Source organism: Ipomoea nil, unplaced genomic scaffold (assembly GCF_001879475.1).
Source record: "Ipomoea nil cultivar Tokyo-kokei standard unplaced genomic scaffold, Asagao_1.1 scaffold2036, whole genome shotgun sequence".
NCBI lineage: Eukaryota > Viridiplantae > Streptophyta > Magnoliopsida > Solanales > Convolvulaceae > Ipomoea > Ipomoea nil.
In genome coordinates, this window is record NW_017618464.1 from 5,235,580 (window position 1) to 5,250,823 (window position 15,244).

Genomic DNA, 15,244 nt, shown 5'->3' on the forward strand with positions numbered 1-15,244 from the left:
CATGTGGTCAAGTTTTGTCTCTTTTCTTCCCGCCGCGAGCAATCCCTTATTCTCCACTCTCTGCTGCTTCACTGAGTCGCCGAGTGCCAGCCCGCAGCCCCACTCAGGCAGATAGGTAGTCACGCATGAAGGCACAGAGCCACAGAAAGTCACCTGACGCGGAGACTGGAGAAGCCTTCTCCAAATCCCTGGCATTCCTCAGTCTTCACAGCGGCACAACTGCACTGCTATCCTCATTCATCACCAAGACACCGAGGTACACTTTACACTCAATCGATTAATCCTACTGATTTTACAACATATTAATAATCCTATAGTCCTATTATTTAAGTGTTTTGCAGATTAGTAATAATCCTATCAGTATATATTTAAATTCATGTGCCCTAGATTTTAGTGGTTTCCCCTTTTGTTTATGTATATAGTTGAAACTTGAAAGTATATGCACTGCCTATGAGCATGGTTCCAATTCATAACAAAACAATTAATTTCATAGCATGTTCGGACTTCTGAGAGATTTGCACTGATATAAAGGATTTGGAGAAGTTTACACTTTACATTTTACACTTTACACATTCAGCATGTTCCTACAAACAATTTGAAATAATCCTATAATCCTTTACACTTTATACAAAATAGGGAAAATTGTAATTTACGTCCCTCCATAATATGTCAATTATCAATGTCATTCTTGAATTATTAGTGGTGTAAATGTTGTCCCTCAATTTTCAGAATGGTACATATATTGCCCCTTCCGTACCGTACGAGATGAAATTTGAGCGAAAACATTTACACTACGTGAGGGGCAATATATGTACTGTTTTGAAAATTGAAGGGCAACATTTACACCAATAATAATTCAAGAATGACATTGATAATTGACCTATTATGGAGGGGCATAAATTACAATTTTCCCTACTAAATAGTAAATAATGGGCACCGTCAGTGGCGAACCTGCCCAAAATTACTCAGCCCAAAACGACGTCGTTTTGTCGCTGATATATATATATATATATATATATATATATATATATATATATATATATTTTATTTATTTATTTATTTATTTATTTATTTATTTATTTCATTTGGTTAGATGAAATCTGTAGAGACCGAGTCACCGAGAGCTGAAGTCGACGAGACAGAGAGGCGAGAGCTGAAGTCTGAGTTCCGCCAGTCACGCCACCGGCCACCGCTGCTCTCGGCCGATCACGCCACCGCCCACCGCTGCTCAGCCTGCTCTCCGCCAGTCTGATGCCACCACCAGCGCCACCGGCCACCGCCCACGACTGACTGCCTCGCAACTCACAGGTTCAATTCCAAATTTCAAATGTTCAATACCCTTTGTTCAAATGTTGAATATTGTTTGTTTAATTCTCCTCTGCTCACTGAGTCACTGTCCATGTTCACCTAATTTTGCCCTAAATCCTAATTTGCTCTAATTATTGAATTAGTTTTTGAATTGCTAAATCCTAATTGGCATCCTAATTTGTTCTCAATTTCTTTTGACTGATTGCTGGTTCTCGAAGTTGAGGTTAATCTGAATGGTTGTTTGAATTTGAATGGTGTAAAGATTCAATTTTTATCTGAGTTTGTTGGCAAATGGTGAGTGTAAAACTGGAGCTTTCATTAAGATTAGTGATATTTGTTATTGCAGTGGGCTTTCAATTTGATATTTGTTAGTGTAAAACTGGAGCTTTCATTAAGTTTATTGCAGTTGGCAAATGGTGAGTGTAAAACTGGAGCTTTCAATTTGATATTTGTTAGTGTAAAACTGGAGCTTTCATCCTAAATTCCTAATTTGTTGCTTAGTGCAGTGGCATCCTAAATTCCTAATTTGTTAAATTAGTGATATTTGTTATTGTCTCCCTATTCAAATTTTAAAGTTATTTGTATAACTACTTTCTGTTATTTTACTTTCCTATTACACTTCAAAGACTTAACACATTGTCTTAACCTTACATTCCTCTCTTTGAGCACTTTGATAAATTAATGCTTATGTTGGTTGTCAATTTGTCATGAACCAATGAATAATGAATTATATGTTAATATGTTATTCGTTTGTTGGAAATTTGGTTCAGTTATGGAAAAATTCTTTAAAAGAAAATGATTGCTCTCTTCAATCACGATGATTTATTAAATGATTTCTTAGTGCCGTATGTTGAAAAAGACATTTTTGATCAAGTTTCAAATGAAGCAGTTCTACAACGATTTCAAAATATGAAATAGCGTAGAAGAATATTATCCCGTAGTTCATCATAAACCTTGTATTGTAATTTATAATGTATTTTGTATTTTAATTATTTTATGTGTATTTGAACCTTGTATTTGAACATTTTTGAATTTATTTTCCCTTTGCTTCTTTGCCCCCCACTAAAGAAAAATCCTGGGTCCGCCACCTGGCACCGTGTTTGGGGTTGGTGATACTGCATTACTGCATATTTGAAATTAATATGTTCTGAGCATGGTTCCATGTTTGGAAGTATATGCTTGGAGTTGTGTGCCTAGAAGTACGAAGTAGGATGGCAGGTCATTTTTGGGGGGTTATATTCCAAGTAATCTATAGCAATCAAATACTTTTCACTTGTTCTCAAACACTATATAAAATCCTTATCAAACCAATCTCTGGATCGTCATGTTTAAAATGAAGAACTTAGAAAATGGTAGAAAACAGAAAATTAGAAATGAAAAATATTTTATGACACTTATATTCAGAGCAATCTATAGCATTCATAACTTTTTCTCTTGTTCTCGAAAATTATATAAAAGCCTTTGCACTAATCAAACTCAGTCTTCAAAGTATTGTGTTAATATTTAAATTGCATTAAGCTTTGAGTTTGTGTTCTATTTTAGATCTTAATATATTTCTCCATTTTGTCTTCTTTTTGCAGTCTCAAACTTCTGCGGTAGTTTATGATTTTGGTTGGGTTTGGAGATTACTGAAAAATAACATCTGGATGTGGAATCTTGTGAAATCAAGCTCTATTTTGAATGAAAGTTGCTCATTTAAGAAACTAAGAATTGTATACCCACAGCTTGGATTTTTTAGATATTGTCATTTTCAGTTGGGTTCTGATGGGTTAGGTTCATCGTTGGATTTGGCACAAAAGAAGGCCCAAAGCATTGTTGGAATTTTCTGGGATTTGGATAATAAACCCCCCAAGACATTGCCTCCTTTTGAGGCAGCCTCTAAGTTAAGGAAGGCGGCAGAGCAATTTGGGTTTGTGAAGTACATGATAGCTTATGCTAATCACCATTCGTTTAATTATGTACCACCTGTTGTTAGGCAGCAGAGGAAAGAAAGGAAAGTGTTGAATGAATTGGAAAATAAGGGAGTGGTTAAGCCAGACGAGCCATATATCTGCAGGGTGTGTGGGAGGAGGTTTTACACCAATGAAAGGTTTATTAATCATTTTAAGCAAATTCACGAGCGTGAACAGGTGAAACGGTTAAATCAGATAGAGAGTGCGAAGGGGAGTAGGAGGGTGAAGTTGGTTGCAAAGTATGCAATGAAGATGCAGAAGTATAAGAATGCTGCTAGAGATATTTTGACACCAAAAGTGGGGTATGGTTTGGCAGATGAGTTGAAACGGGCAGGATTTTGGGTTAGGACTGTTTCAAATAAGCCCGAAGCTGCAGATATTGCTTTAAGGGATCATTTGGTGGATATGATGGATAAAAGGAGGGTTGACTGCGTGCTTCTTATATCTGATGATTCAGATTTTGTGGATGTTTTGAAGGAGGCGAAGTTGAGGTGTTTGAGGACAGTGGTTATTGGTGATAGCAATGATGGTGCTCTCAAGAGGACTGCAGATGCTTCTTTCTCATGGCAGGAAATAACGATGGAGAAAGCTAAGAAAGAAGCAGTTTCAGTCGTGGGCCGGTGGAAAGACCATGATGTGTTGAAAACATTGGAATGGACTTATGATCCTGGGAGAGACAAAAAATACTATCTTTCTGACATTGAGAGTGAGGGTTCGGGTTCTGACATTGAACATTTTCTTTCCGGGGGAAATGATGATAATTCTCTACAGAAGGAAGATAGCGGAGCATGGTGGGAGCTAGACTCTGATACTGCAAACATGAACAGATCTTCACAATCACTTTAATAAGTAGTCAGTTATATTTTTAAGCTATAAAGTGATAGCCCAACGGTACTTAACATGTGAAACATACATTATACTCGAAGAAACCGAATTCTGATGACAATGCGATGATTGGACTCCTTCTGCAACAGCTTGGAAGAAACACTTTTCAATTACATAAGCATCCAAATAAGAACTGGGATCTTTGCTGATACGAATTACTCCTAATCCTAAGGCAGGAAGCAACTCAAGCTTGCTAATCATTGATTGAAAAAGTTATGTTCTGCTAGAAAAATTGGAGAGTTTGAGTTTGTTGATGATCACAGAGCTTGAAAAATTGTTGTTAAGCTGAATGGAAGACTGAATAAATGTGGGGTGATAAGTCCGTGTTTTGATTTTGGTGTTAATGATACTGAAGGGTGGACTGCTAGATTGCTCCCTTCAAGACAGGTGTAGTATTTTGAAGCATCTTGATTTCATGTCTAACCTTTTTGACTCAAAACAATTACTGATGCACGGTTCTAAAATGAAATGCTTTTCAAAGTATTGCAAATCATTGAAATATCTATATGACCTGATATTTCCATTTGGAATTATAAGATTGGTAATGCATGTTGTTAAGTTCTCTGCCTAGAGAGTCTAAATCCTTGGTCCAATCTTTTATGTGGGGAGTGGTAATCTTTTATCTTGTCAACTAGCTGTTGGAAGTACATCTTTACTTAGGTGGTAGCTTGATTCTTTATTTGTAGTATTTCACATGCTATTTTACTGATAGTTATGACAAAAGTTGTTCATTACCATGTCTTGATCTGACTTATTTTTTGACTTTAAGCGATAATAAACCATGTGTTAATTTTCCACATGTGTCACCTTGTATTAATTTATCATCATTTTAAAACAAAGTTGTTGATTTTGCAGTTTGGGTACATTATGCTGACCACTTCAGCTAGCATCATGGACCATGAGGAGGCCAGAAGGAAGAACGTCGGAGGAAAAGTACTCGGTTTCTTTTACTAGGATTGTTTTGTTGATTAGGAAAAACCTCCAGTTTTGGTGTACTCTTTATGTTTGCTTTGAATTTTGGTTTTGTCTAAGTGCCATTGAGCCCCTTTTGCCCCGGGCCTATAAAATAATAGAACCGGTCTTGAAAGAGCAGTGGACAATTTCATTTTGCTTACCCTATGTATTTTGTGTTCTTGTCATATTGCTATACACCAAGTGATTCATGTATATAGTGTGAGCGTGTTGATGTAGGCACGCACTATCTACATGAACGTGTATAGCAATATGACAGGAACCACATAAAATACCTAGGGTAAGTAAAGTATAATTGTCCACGGCTCTTTCAGGGCCGGTCTTATCATTTTATAGGCTCGGGTAAAAATAAAAACAAAAACCCTTTTATATATAAAGTTAAAAGATTGTATGAGTTAATTGAAATAATTAAATGATAATTTTTAATTTTTGTAAGTATATAAATTTTTTATTAAAAAAATATTTTAGAACAGTCTTGGAGTAGTGCCTATTCAAACTTTGGACCCTTATATGTGTAATTATAAATTAATTTAATGTTCGCTAGTATATATCTATTAATTATAATAAGTATATCAAAGGGTTGTAATTGTTAAGTAGATTTAAAATTAATAAATAATTTTAAAGTTATAGATTCAAATTTTTTTAACTTCAAAAGAATAAAAATCAAGTTAGGAGGCACCTTCCAATATTGGATCTAGAGCAGGTGCCCATCTTGCCCGCCCTCAGGGGCCGGCCCTTGTATGTGTGCGTGTGTATATATGCATTTAGTAAACTAGTGTTGTGATAATGGGGAAGGTTTCTGATATTTATTTTTTTGATAAAGCCAGTACAGTGAAAATTGCATTCAACAGGGAATAGATATTAACTCAAAAACACTGGAAAATATCTTATCCGGAATGTCTGTCGCAAAATATCTTGATGAACAGGCTGGTGAGTGGTGATGAACAATGCCAAAGGTTCCTGGTTGCCCTGATGATAAATTACCATCACGACGATATCATGACATGAGCTTGTCGTCAGGCATCTTCCGGCGCCGGATTCTCCATCGCTGGCGCTCTCTGGTTCCGGCGAGACCTGGGATCGATGATTCAGTTCTTGAGCAGAGAGTGGTGGAAAATGGTGAGAGATGTTTGTGCTTTTATAGTGGGTGTGGGAGGGGAATCTTCTTAGCATATACTCCAGGATGGAATGCCTTTTTGCACCCATTAGGATAAACCAAATCATCACTACTAGGAATCTACTTAAGATGCTCTTATTTTCCCTTAATCCCAAAGTATCATCACTACATGGTTGATGATAACAACTTCAGCTATTTAAAACTCATAATAGATTCCAGAAATTGAGATTAATAATTGTTCGTTATCTTGTGTTCAATAAGAGCATCACTATCAGTGGATTATAATGTGATTTTTTTGAGGAATCAAAATCTGTACGGAGAAGAGAGAGAGAGAGAGAGAGAGAGTAAATGAGTTCTTATATGAAGGAGAAAGGTTTTTTTTTTTTCGGATTATGGGCTCCACCAAGAAAGAAAGCCAGCCATTTGGCTTGCATAACTTGCAAATTTCGCGCCCAGCCGGGCGTATGCACCTACAATGAAACTCCTAAAAAACTATAGTCAAAATGCATTGATAAGGATGGTCTAAGAGTTCAACATACTTACAATAAAACTTTTAAAATATAAATTAACTACTAAAGAGATTTAATTGATCATTATATTGTTCAATCAGAATTCAACATATATTTACAATAAAGCTTATAAATCGACCACTAAAAAGATTTATGATTATTAAAATTGAATAGTTATACATTAAAAAAATGGTATATAATACGGAGTATAATTTATGGTTAGCTTGGAAACTTTTTTGATAATCACAGTTTCAAAGTGTTGAAGACTCCTTTGTGCAGGGGTGGAAACTAAGAATGACAGGACGACTCGTGATTTACCTCCTCTAACACCTTGGAAACTTAAGATTAGTTTAGTGTAAATTGAAAAACATAATATATATATATATATATATATATATATATATATATATATATATATATATATATATATATATATATATGATCAAATGAGAATTAACCCTTATCTAAGAACGTGAGAACACATGAATGCACACAAATTACTTTATGGTAGATTATGTGCATGGTGTGTCTAGTATATCGAAGTGTGTATTTATGTAGAAGATATGATCAAATGAGAATTAATCCTTACCTAAGAACGTGAGAACACATGAATGCACACAAATTACTCCATGGTAGATTATGTGCATGGTGTGTCTGGTATATTGAAATGTGTATTTATGTAGAAGATTTTGTGTATTGATGACAAGTTCGCAGTTCTCAACTAAAATATGTTTATTGACATTATTGCTTTGAACTAATAAGCAAGTATAGTATAGAATAATTTATTTTAAAAAATGGCAATTTGTTTATGAATAAATGAAATGATCCATTAAAGATGGAAGAAATTTCGACCAGAAAAAGGAAAAAGAAATGTAGGGAAGAAATGGTCTACTGTCACACGACATAAGCGTAGAATGACAGTCGCGAAGCTCTTACACGTAGACACGTATCGAACGCGGAACGGGCGAGAAAAGCAGAGAGAGAGAGAGAGATTGAGAGCGAGCAAAGATGCCTGCGCAGATCATTGTTTGTATGTGTACCATCTGATATTTGTTCCATTTTCACTCTCCCATGTCGCCGACGCCTTGCTAACCTGCGCGCCACCACCTCTCCCCGCCAGGTGAACGGCCTTCCAACTTCTCTACCTCTGCAGCATTTACGTCTGTGTTTTTGTGTATTATTTGTTGAATTTCGCGTAAATCTATCTTACTTAGGGATCGTGATTCCGGTTCTGCACATTGTATTGCATTATAGCTGATGTGCATGCGCTTCTGAAGCTTTGATTGCAGGGGCGAATTTTTAGGGTTATACATCCTTGATTGGATTCACATTCGTATAGATACGTACAGGAACGAAGAGAAAGGATGGCAGCTCCACCGGCTAGGGCTCGAGCGGACTATGATTATCTTATAAAGCTGCTCCTCATTGGCGACAGCGGTTAGTTGCCTTCTTCCATTCGCGTTTTGTTATCCCTTTAGATATTCAGAGAATTGCTTGTTAATGTATGACATTTGTTTTGCCGCAATGGTTAATTGATGATCATTCCATGTCTAAGAGGTGATGAGTTCTTTTATGGATTCTATATGTTTCAACTGTTTGTGTTGTGTAATTCCTTTTACTGTTTTGCTTCTGATCGGAAATGTCTTTCTGTAGTGTATTTTAGTATGGTGGATCAAATGCATGTAGCAAAAACAATGGTGAATTGAAGTTTATTTTTCCCTTGTGTTTTATGTACTCCTTGTCCATTATAATCATTATTTATAGCATAGTTAATTAGTTATGGTATCCCTAAACTTTTATGCCAGTTTCTGGATTTATGTTATGTTATTCACCTTTTTTTTTTCTCCGGTATAATAGCACAATTGAGTTATGTTTCAAGTTCCTACTGTTTATTCGGTGTAAAATACTTGCTCTGGTTTTAGGACCTTTTAATTTTTAATTGCTAGGATTATCTACAATAGTAATTTTCTTCAGTTTTTAATTGCATTTATCTTGCTAGTTGACAAAATTAGCATGATGATTCAATCAGTAAAAGTTTTGAAATTGGATCTTATTTTCTGTTTTGGCCTGTAAATATTCAACATGCTCCTGTCAATCATTTTCACTTGGTGCTCTTCACCAAGCTTATTGTTGTTAGGGCTTTCCTGCTACTCTTGATCTACTACTAATGTTTACATATTATTCAATTGTGTTTGAAGGTGTGGGAAAGAGTTGCTTGCTTCTGAGGTTCTCAGATGGTTCCTTCACAACAAGTTTCATTACCACAATTGGGTATGTCTTAAGCTTTTTCTTGGGAGGGATTGGAATGTGTTGGTACTTGAACACTCAAAATGTTTGATAGTCATCGACCCTCGGATCTTTAGTTATCAAAAATGTTACCTACCAATGGCTGACTGGCAGTGCATCTTCTGAATAATACATTAATGTTGGCTATATTCTTGAGAAACTCTAGCTTACATACATTTTTTGTACTATTGTCTTTTATGTGACATGTGATCAGATTTGTATGCCTAATTTTGGAATTGGAGTATCTTTGGTTGGACACCTATTTCTCCTACCTGTCTAGCTCGACTTTGTATTCTACTCTTTGCTGAATCTTTTGTTAGATACTAGCTTCTTTCGCTTGTTTAACACTACTTTCTTTCCTCCTCTATGCTGCTCCAGTATTGACTTTAAGATAAGAACAATTGAGCTTGATGGAAAGCGGATCAAGTTGCAAATTTGGGATACAGCTGGTCAAGAGCGGTTCAGGACTATCACTACAGGTACATAGATTGGGCTTCTTGTCATCATTATTACTCTGTATTTAGTTTTAATTCAACGTTTTCTTATCTAAACTTCTTTTGGAAAGTTTTTGTGGGGAAGTAGGAAATATTGGATTTCACTTAACATTACTCCTTTGAAATTGGAATTTTTATCAACTACTCAAGGAATGTGGGCCATGTGGCTATATTAGTATGAAGCTTGTAGAAGGTGATGCCAAACATTGTTACATTAATTTGACTAGTAATGCTACATGGTTCCATTTCGATATTAGAATCCAGTTTATGATTCTAAGCTCATATTTGATTTGGTTTTTGGCAGCATACTATCGAGGAGCTATGGGTATTCTGCTGGTGTATGATGTCACTGATGAATCTTCATTCAACAGTAATTTTTTAAACTACGCATTTCACACATATGAGCATTTCCATTAATATTTCAACCTTTTCTCTCTCACTATCCTCAAGCAAAGGGAAGACTTTACCTTTTATGTAAATCTTCTATTGAGATTTCAGACATCAGGAACTGGATTCGCAACATAGAGCAACACGCATCGGATAATGTCAACAAGATTTTGGTTGCGAACAAGGCTGACATGGATGAAAGCAAAAGGGTATGTAATTTCAATTTGAGAATCAGCGTCATGAAGATGTGTGAGAGCTTCTCTTTTTACTCTATTATTTTTAGAACCTTGTTAAATTCAATGGTAGATTGTTTGAATCATCATTGATGATATATTGGTATAAAAAATCTCAAATTCCAATTGAAGATGCACAATTCACCTTAAAGTGTGAAAATGAAATAAAATTGTCCACTTGATTAACATTTTCATTTTAATGCACAAGCAAATACATAGTATGCATTGATCACTTGTATGGATGTTCTCATTCGTTGTATCAGACTGTGCCAACATCCAAGGGTCAAGCTCTCGCTGATGAGTATGGCATCAAGTTCTTTGAAACAGTAAGTCAGATTTCATCAAATTTTCAAAATGAAGAATCGATTCAAGTTATCTCTGTATCTTAAAAATGATAAATTGTGCCAGAGTGCAAAAACAAACATGAACGTGGAGGAGGTTTTCTTTTCAATTGCTAGAGACATCAAGCAAAGACTCTCAGAAACTGATAACAAGGCCGAGGTACTTTCTTACTGTTTTAGACATTCCCTTTCATTGAATGAAACTAGGAAAATTTGCATTTACTTCAATCGTTCATTTCTCTAGTTTTTCACTCTTCATTTTGCTGTCTTTTAATTAGAAAAATGTACGAGTAAACACATTTTGTATTTTTCTTTCTTCAAAAAAAATGGAGGATTTCTGTAGTTAGTATTAGTAAATACAATTTGCATTCTGTTACAGAAAATATCTTTCAATATTACTTACTATCTCTGAATGACATGAATATTGGTTGGTGGTTGCAGAACCAGTCCATCAGGATTAACCAAGCAGATCAGGCAGCTGCCACTGATCTGTCTTCACAAAAGTCAGCTTGCTGTGGTTGATTGGGATGAATTAACGTGGAGACTATTCTGCTGCTGCTAATGGCAAGGCTGCATAAATTGATTGGGATGGAAAACTAAACATCCATGTTTTTAGTGCCCTATCATTTTCACCATGGTAGGGTATGAAAGTTGACACGTCTAAAGGTGTCTTTTACTTGTATTTATCGACTGTTTTCTGACCATTTTGCTCGTCCCTGAGCACCACCACCCTTATTTGCTTCATTTTTATCCTTTAATCACATGTAAACCTTGTTTTTCTAGGATCCTTACATGCTTTTACGAGATGTAGACAGCTTTAGAGACTTGTCATTCCCTCCTATAATATACTTGTGGTTATGCAGAATAATGTGTAATAATGTTTGGTGCTGTTACAGTATCAAGCCGTATAATGTTGAACACTGCCCAGAAAGACAGCAGCTTAGCAATATAAAATGGCATTTAGGCCTTTGATTCCGGGAGTTGGGAGTTCTTCTAGCGTGCAAGTGAGCACTATCTGACTACCACATTATGTTTTTTATTTACGTATTATATACAGTACAGAGGTCTATGAATGGCGGGTTGTTGGATTCTTAGCCGAATTCAGGTAATTACCTTAAACGTAAAGAGATCCAAGTTAATGACATCCATCCAAAAATACATAACTACTGCGGAAAAGGGGGCGGGGGTGTATTATTAAAGGGTTCAATCGAACAATACTAGAAAATTTCTGGTAACACAGCAATATCATTTGGAGGATTTCGCGGGACAAATAAAAAAACTCAACCTTATCTTTGTCATGGTTTCTGGAAAAATAAGATCAACGTTTCATTCTTATGGGTTTGGGGTTACTTTAACATGCATGACAAATACAAGTAATGGAGTGCCTACAATTCAACGAGAGGATTAGTTGTGTCCGATGGTGGAAACCTTGGGTATACCCAAAAAAAAATTACAAGTAATGGTTCATGTGAATAGACCATTTTCAAATATTCACGACTATATTTGTTGAAATGGTGGACACAATCCAATAATGATTGACAATTTAAGCATAATTTTATTTGTTTGCCCACCGTGTAAAGTGTTGTTGAAGACTAAACCTTGAGATAGGGCATTACCATATTAGCTGTGAATCAAATTCTTGGTTAAGCATACTTCAATTGATGTGCAGATATAACCCTAATCACAGCAAAGAACATATATAAATACAAGGCAAGACAGATGGCTAATCAACCGTATCATATTGACACAACACAAGAAAAAGAGGCCTTGGGTAGTAGAAAAAATCGTAGTATGTCGAACAAGAGCTTAGTTAACCTCTTAAAGCAATCAAAGCCTTATTTGGCTGTCATCTTGTTGCAATTTGGCTATGCAGGCTCATCCATAATTGTCAAGTATGCTCTTGATAAAGGTGTGAATCATTACACTTTTGTCCTCTATGCAAATGCCATTGCAGGAATCTTGTTTGCTCCTTTTGCCCTCCTCTTCGAAAGGTACGGTATAAATACATGCATACATATTGCATGTGTGGTTTTGAGTATATAAATGCATTTGATGCACATAAACATTAAAGTTTGAATTAAGGTGGAAGCTGATAAGTTTTTGATTTTCCAAACCAGGAAAAGAAGGCCAAAGTTGACCCCTTCCATTTTCTTAAAGATATTCCTGCTAGGATTTTTGGAGTACGTAGAAGTTAAGAATATATTTTGATGCTCTTCATTACTACATTCTCTAACAAAAATCTTGTTAAGCAGGGCCGTTCTCGATCAAAACTTGTTTTATGCAGGCATGCAATACACGACTGCAACTTTCGCATCAGCATTGTGCAATATTCTTCCTGCTATTACCTTTGTGTTAGCTTGGATCCTCAGGTACCATTTCTAGCAATTTAAGCCAATTAGTATGGATGTCTTCTATAAAGAGGTTTTCCCAAAGCCAATTTTACTTCAATAATGAGCTACATAATGTGTAAATTCAAAGTATTATAACTAGGAAAGCTGAAAGCTGTGCATAATGCACCTACATCATGCTGACTCTAGAAGATTATGGAATTTTTTCTATGTTTTTAGAGTTTACAAACAGCAGGAGAAAGCTTCCAACAAAATGAGCATTTTTAATATAATTTGAGAAACTAAATGGTTGAGTTTTTGTAGGCTTGAGAATGTGAATATTAGGGCATTACACAGCCAGGCAAAGATTTTGGGAACATTAGTGACAGTTGGTGGTGCAATGATCATGACACTTGTTAAAGGACCTAAAATACTGTTGCCTTGGACCCAAGAGAGAGGCCACATTCAATCTACAACTGCCGCTACTCATCAACATCCTATTAAAGGTGCTATCATGATAACAGCAGGTTGCTGCTTCTGGGCCTGCTTTTTCATCCTTCAGGTCAGAGATTTCCTATATCTCACTATGCATAATTATAGCAAGCTCTAATAAGTGCATCTATTTATTGTCCTAATCATTGTGATCTTCATGCACAGGCAATTACATTGAGATCATACCCTGCTGGACTCTCTCTCACATCCCTGATTTGCTTGATGGGAGCATTGCAATGTGGTGTATTGACCCTAGCGGTTGAAAGGAGCAACACTGCAGTATGGGCATTAAACTGGGATATCAAACTCTTAGCTATTGTCTACAATGTAAGAAATTCTTAATGTGTAGTTCAGATAAAATTGCTGGTACATTAGAAGGGAATGGTGGTTGAACTTGTGTCCTTGAGTTTGTAAGACCTCAACATGAACCACTAAGGCCAAGAGTGATTTGACTGAGTCCTCACTCTAAGTATCAAAGATAATGATTAATCCCTATACCTCAATTACATTGTCACACATATCAGGGAATTCAATCTTTTTATGGGTACTAAGTGATATGACTAGAATAGTGGGATTTGTCACACTAATGTGAGAATTTTCACAGTAATTTCATAATGCAGGGGATCATCTGTTCTGGAGTTGGTTATTACCTTTCTGGAGTAATCATGAAGGAAAAAGGACCTTTCTTTGTCAGTGCTTTTAATCCTCTAAGCTTGGTTATTGTTGCAATTATGGGGTCATTTCTCTTGGCTGAGCAACTACTCCTTGGAAGGTGCATTTTCATTTATTTCTGTTAAGCAACATATGATCACAGGTAGGAGTGGAAATTAGTTAGACTACTCATAAGTTACTTGGGCTTGGCTTGATGAATACTAAGATACAATATATGGAGTAGTTATTTTCGAGCCAAGCTTGAGTATCAAGTTGAGCCAAACTTGAATTCTTTAAATACTTGGCTCAAGTGGCTTATGAGCCTAATTGAGTTTTTTTTTTTTTTTTTTTTTTTTTTTTTTTTTAAATACATTTTATATAATAAAAACAATATATTTTGAACTAAGGGCATTTTAGTTCAGTAACATAGGCACATGACTTAATATAAATAGTGTGAAGTTCAATAGTATTCCCTTCATATGTATCAAAATTAATGATATTTTTATCTAATTATAATTTTACCTTAATATATCTATTTATTAAAAAAAAAAACTGATAAAAATCATTTACTCTATTCTCAATTGAGGAGCTCATGTAGCTTGAAGCTTTATATTGAGCCGAGCCCAAGCTCTAGACTTAAAGCTCTATTGAGCTCAAGCTGGTAGTAGTTTGGCTTGACCTGGCTGAATTATGCCCCTAATCACAGGGAAGGTACCCTCTCACTCTCTCGAGACTCCATAGAAGTGGTTGGATTACTCTAAATCTTAGATATGGCAGTCCACACCCTTGTCCAAAGAGTTCGGAGAGGATGATCCCTACTCAAAGAAAGTTCTTTTCCAGTCATTTTAGTATGTGATCTTCTTCCAAGACATGTTTCATGTTTGTAATTTTCAAATTAAGTACATAATTTAGCTTCCTAAATGTAGTGTTTTGGGAGCATGCATCATAGCTGTTGGACTGTACCTGGTAATATGGAGTAAAAGTGATAATCAAGACTCTCCTGTATTGAGCAATGCTGAAGAAGGTAGCTCCAGTTGATCAGCAACTGTCTACAACTATCAGAGCAATTCCTGCTAAAGAAGACAATTCAGCATGGTAGAAGAAAGAACCCCAAACAAGTGCAAGAAGGAAAAGGTAAAAGAATTTACATAGAAGAAATAACCCGTGCAAATTCTAAGGTTGGTTATCAAAAAAGACACATGAGAAGGGGAGACAAGTACCTATATATCGTGATTTAGCATTTAAAACATGCATTATTACTAAGTAAATTCATCTTTATTGTTCTTATTA

General features: G+C 35.7%; 3 protein-coding genes across 5 annotated transcripts; all 3 read left to right on the top strand.

Moving 5' to 3' along the window:
- Positions 1 to 162: 162 nt before the first annotated feature.
- LOC109148085 lies at positions 163 to 5,312 on the top strand. Its single transcript, XM_019295855.1, has 3 exons — positions 163 to 256; positions 2,889 to 4,532; positions 5,001 to 5,312. Exon 2 carries the CDS (start codon positions 2,955 to 2,957, stop codon positions 4,104 to 4,106), a length of 1,152 nt encoding a protein of 383 aa, XP_019151400.1. The 5' UTR covers positions 163 to 256; positions 2,889 to 2,954; the 3' UTR covers positions 4,107 to 4,532; positions 5,001 to 5,312.
- Positions 5,313 to 6,561: 1,249 nt separating this feature from the next.
- Positions 6,562 to 11,349, top strand: LOC109148088 (ras-related protein RABE1c-like). 3 transcript variants are annotated; one of them, XM_019295860.1, is made up of 10 exons: positions 6,562 to 6,578; positions 7,727 to 7,863; positions 8,021 to 8,180; positions 8,942 to 9,014; positions 9,408 to 9,508; positions 9,828 to 9,893; positions 10,022 to 10,119; positions 10,407 to 10,469; positions 10,552 to 10,644; positions 10,926 to 11,349. In XM_019295860.1, exons 3-10 carry the CDS (start codon positions 8,108 to 8,110, stop codon positions 11,004 to 11,006), a joined length of 648 nt encoding a protein of 215 aa, XP_019151405.1. In that variant the 5' UTR covers positions 6,562 to 6,578; positions 7,727 to 7,863; positions 8,021 to 8,107; the 3' UTR covers positions 11,007 to 11,349. The 3 variants fall into 3 exon arrangements, with proteins under 3 accessions (XP_019151405.1, XP_019151404.1, XP_019151406.1); XM_019295859.1 differs by lacking the exon at positions 6,562 to 6,578 and having other exon boundaries at positions 7,594 to 7,863; XM_019295861.1 differs by lacking the exon at positions 6,562 to 6,578 and having other exon boundaries at positions 7,594 to 7,863; positions 8,033 to 8,180.
- Positions 11,350 to 12,170: 821 nt separating this feature from the next.
- Positions 12,171 to 15,244, top strand: LOC109148087 (WAT1-related protein At2g39510-like). Its single transcript, XM_019295858.1, has 7 exons — positions 12,171 to 12,475; positions 12,602 to 12,664; positions 12,737 to 12,853; positions 13,136 to 13,373; positions 13,469 to 13,630; positions 13,924 to 14,075; positions 14,881 to 15,244. The coding sequence occupies exons 1-7, from the start codon at positions 12,204 to 12,206 to the stop codon at positions 14,990 to 14,992; spliced, it is 1,116 nt and encodes a 371-aa protein (XP_019151403.1). The 5' UTR covers positions 12,171 to 12,203; the 3' UTR covers positions 14,993 to 15,244.

Coding starts and splice junctions, on each gene's coding strand:
- LOC109148087 (XM_019295858.1), top strand. CDS start 12,204: ATGGCTAATCAACCGTATCATATTGACACAACACAAGAAAAAGAGGCC. Junction 12,665..12,736: donor TTCCTGCTAGGATTTTTGGA/GTACGTAGAAGT, acceptor CTTGTTAAGCAG/GGCCGTTCTCGATCAAAACT. Junction 13,631..13,923: donor TCTTAGCTATTGTCTACAAT/GTAAGAAATTCT, acceptor TTCATAATGCAG/GGGATCATCTGTTCTGGAGT.
- LOC109148085 (XM_019295855.1), top strand. CDS start 2,955: ATGTGGAATCTTGTGAAATCAAGCTCTATTTTGAATGAAAGTTGCTCA.
- LOC109148088 (XM_019295860.1), top strand. CDS start 8,108: ATGGCAGCTCCACCGGCTAGGGCTCGAGCGGACTATGATTATCTTATA. Junction 9,509..9,827: donor GTTCAGGACTATCACTACAG/GTACATAGATTG, acceptor GGTTTTTGGCAG/CATACTATCGAGGAGCTATG. Junction 10,470..10,551: donor GCATCAAGTTCTTTGAAACA/GTAAGTCAGATT, acceptor AAATTGTGCCAG/AGTGCAAAAACAAACATGAA.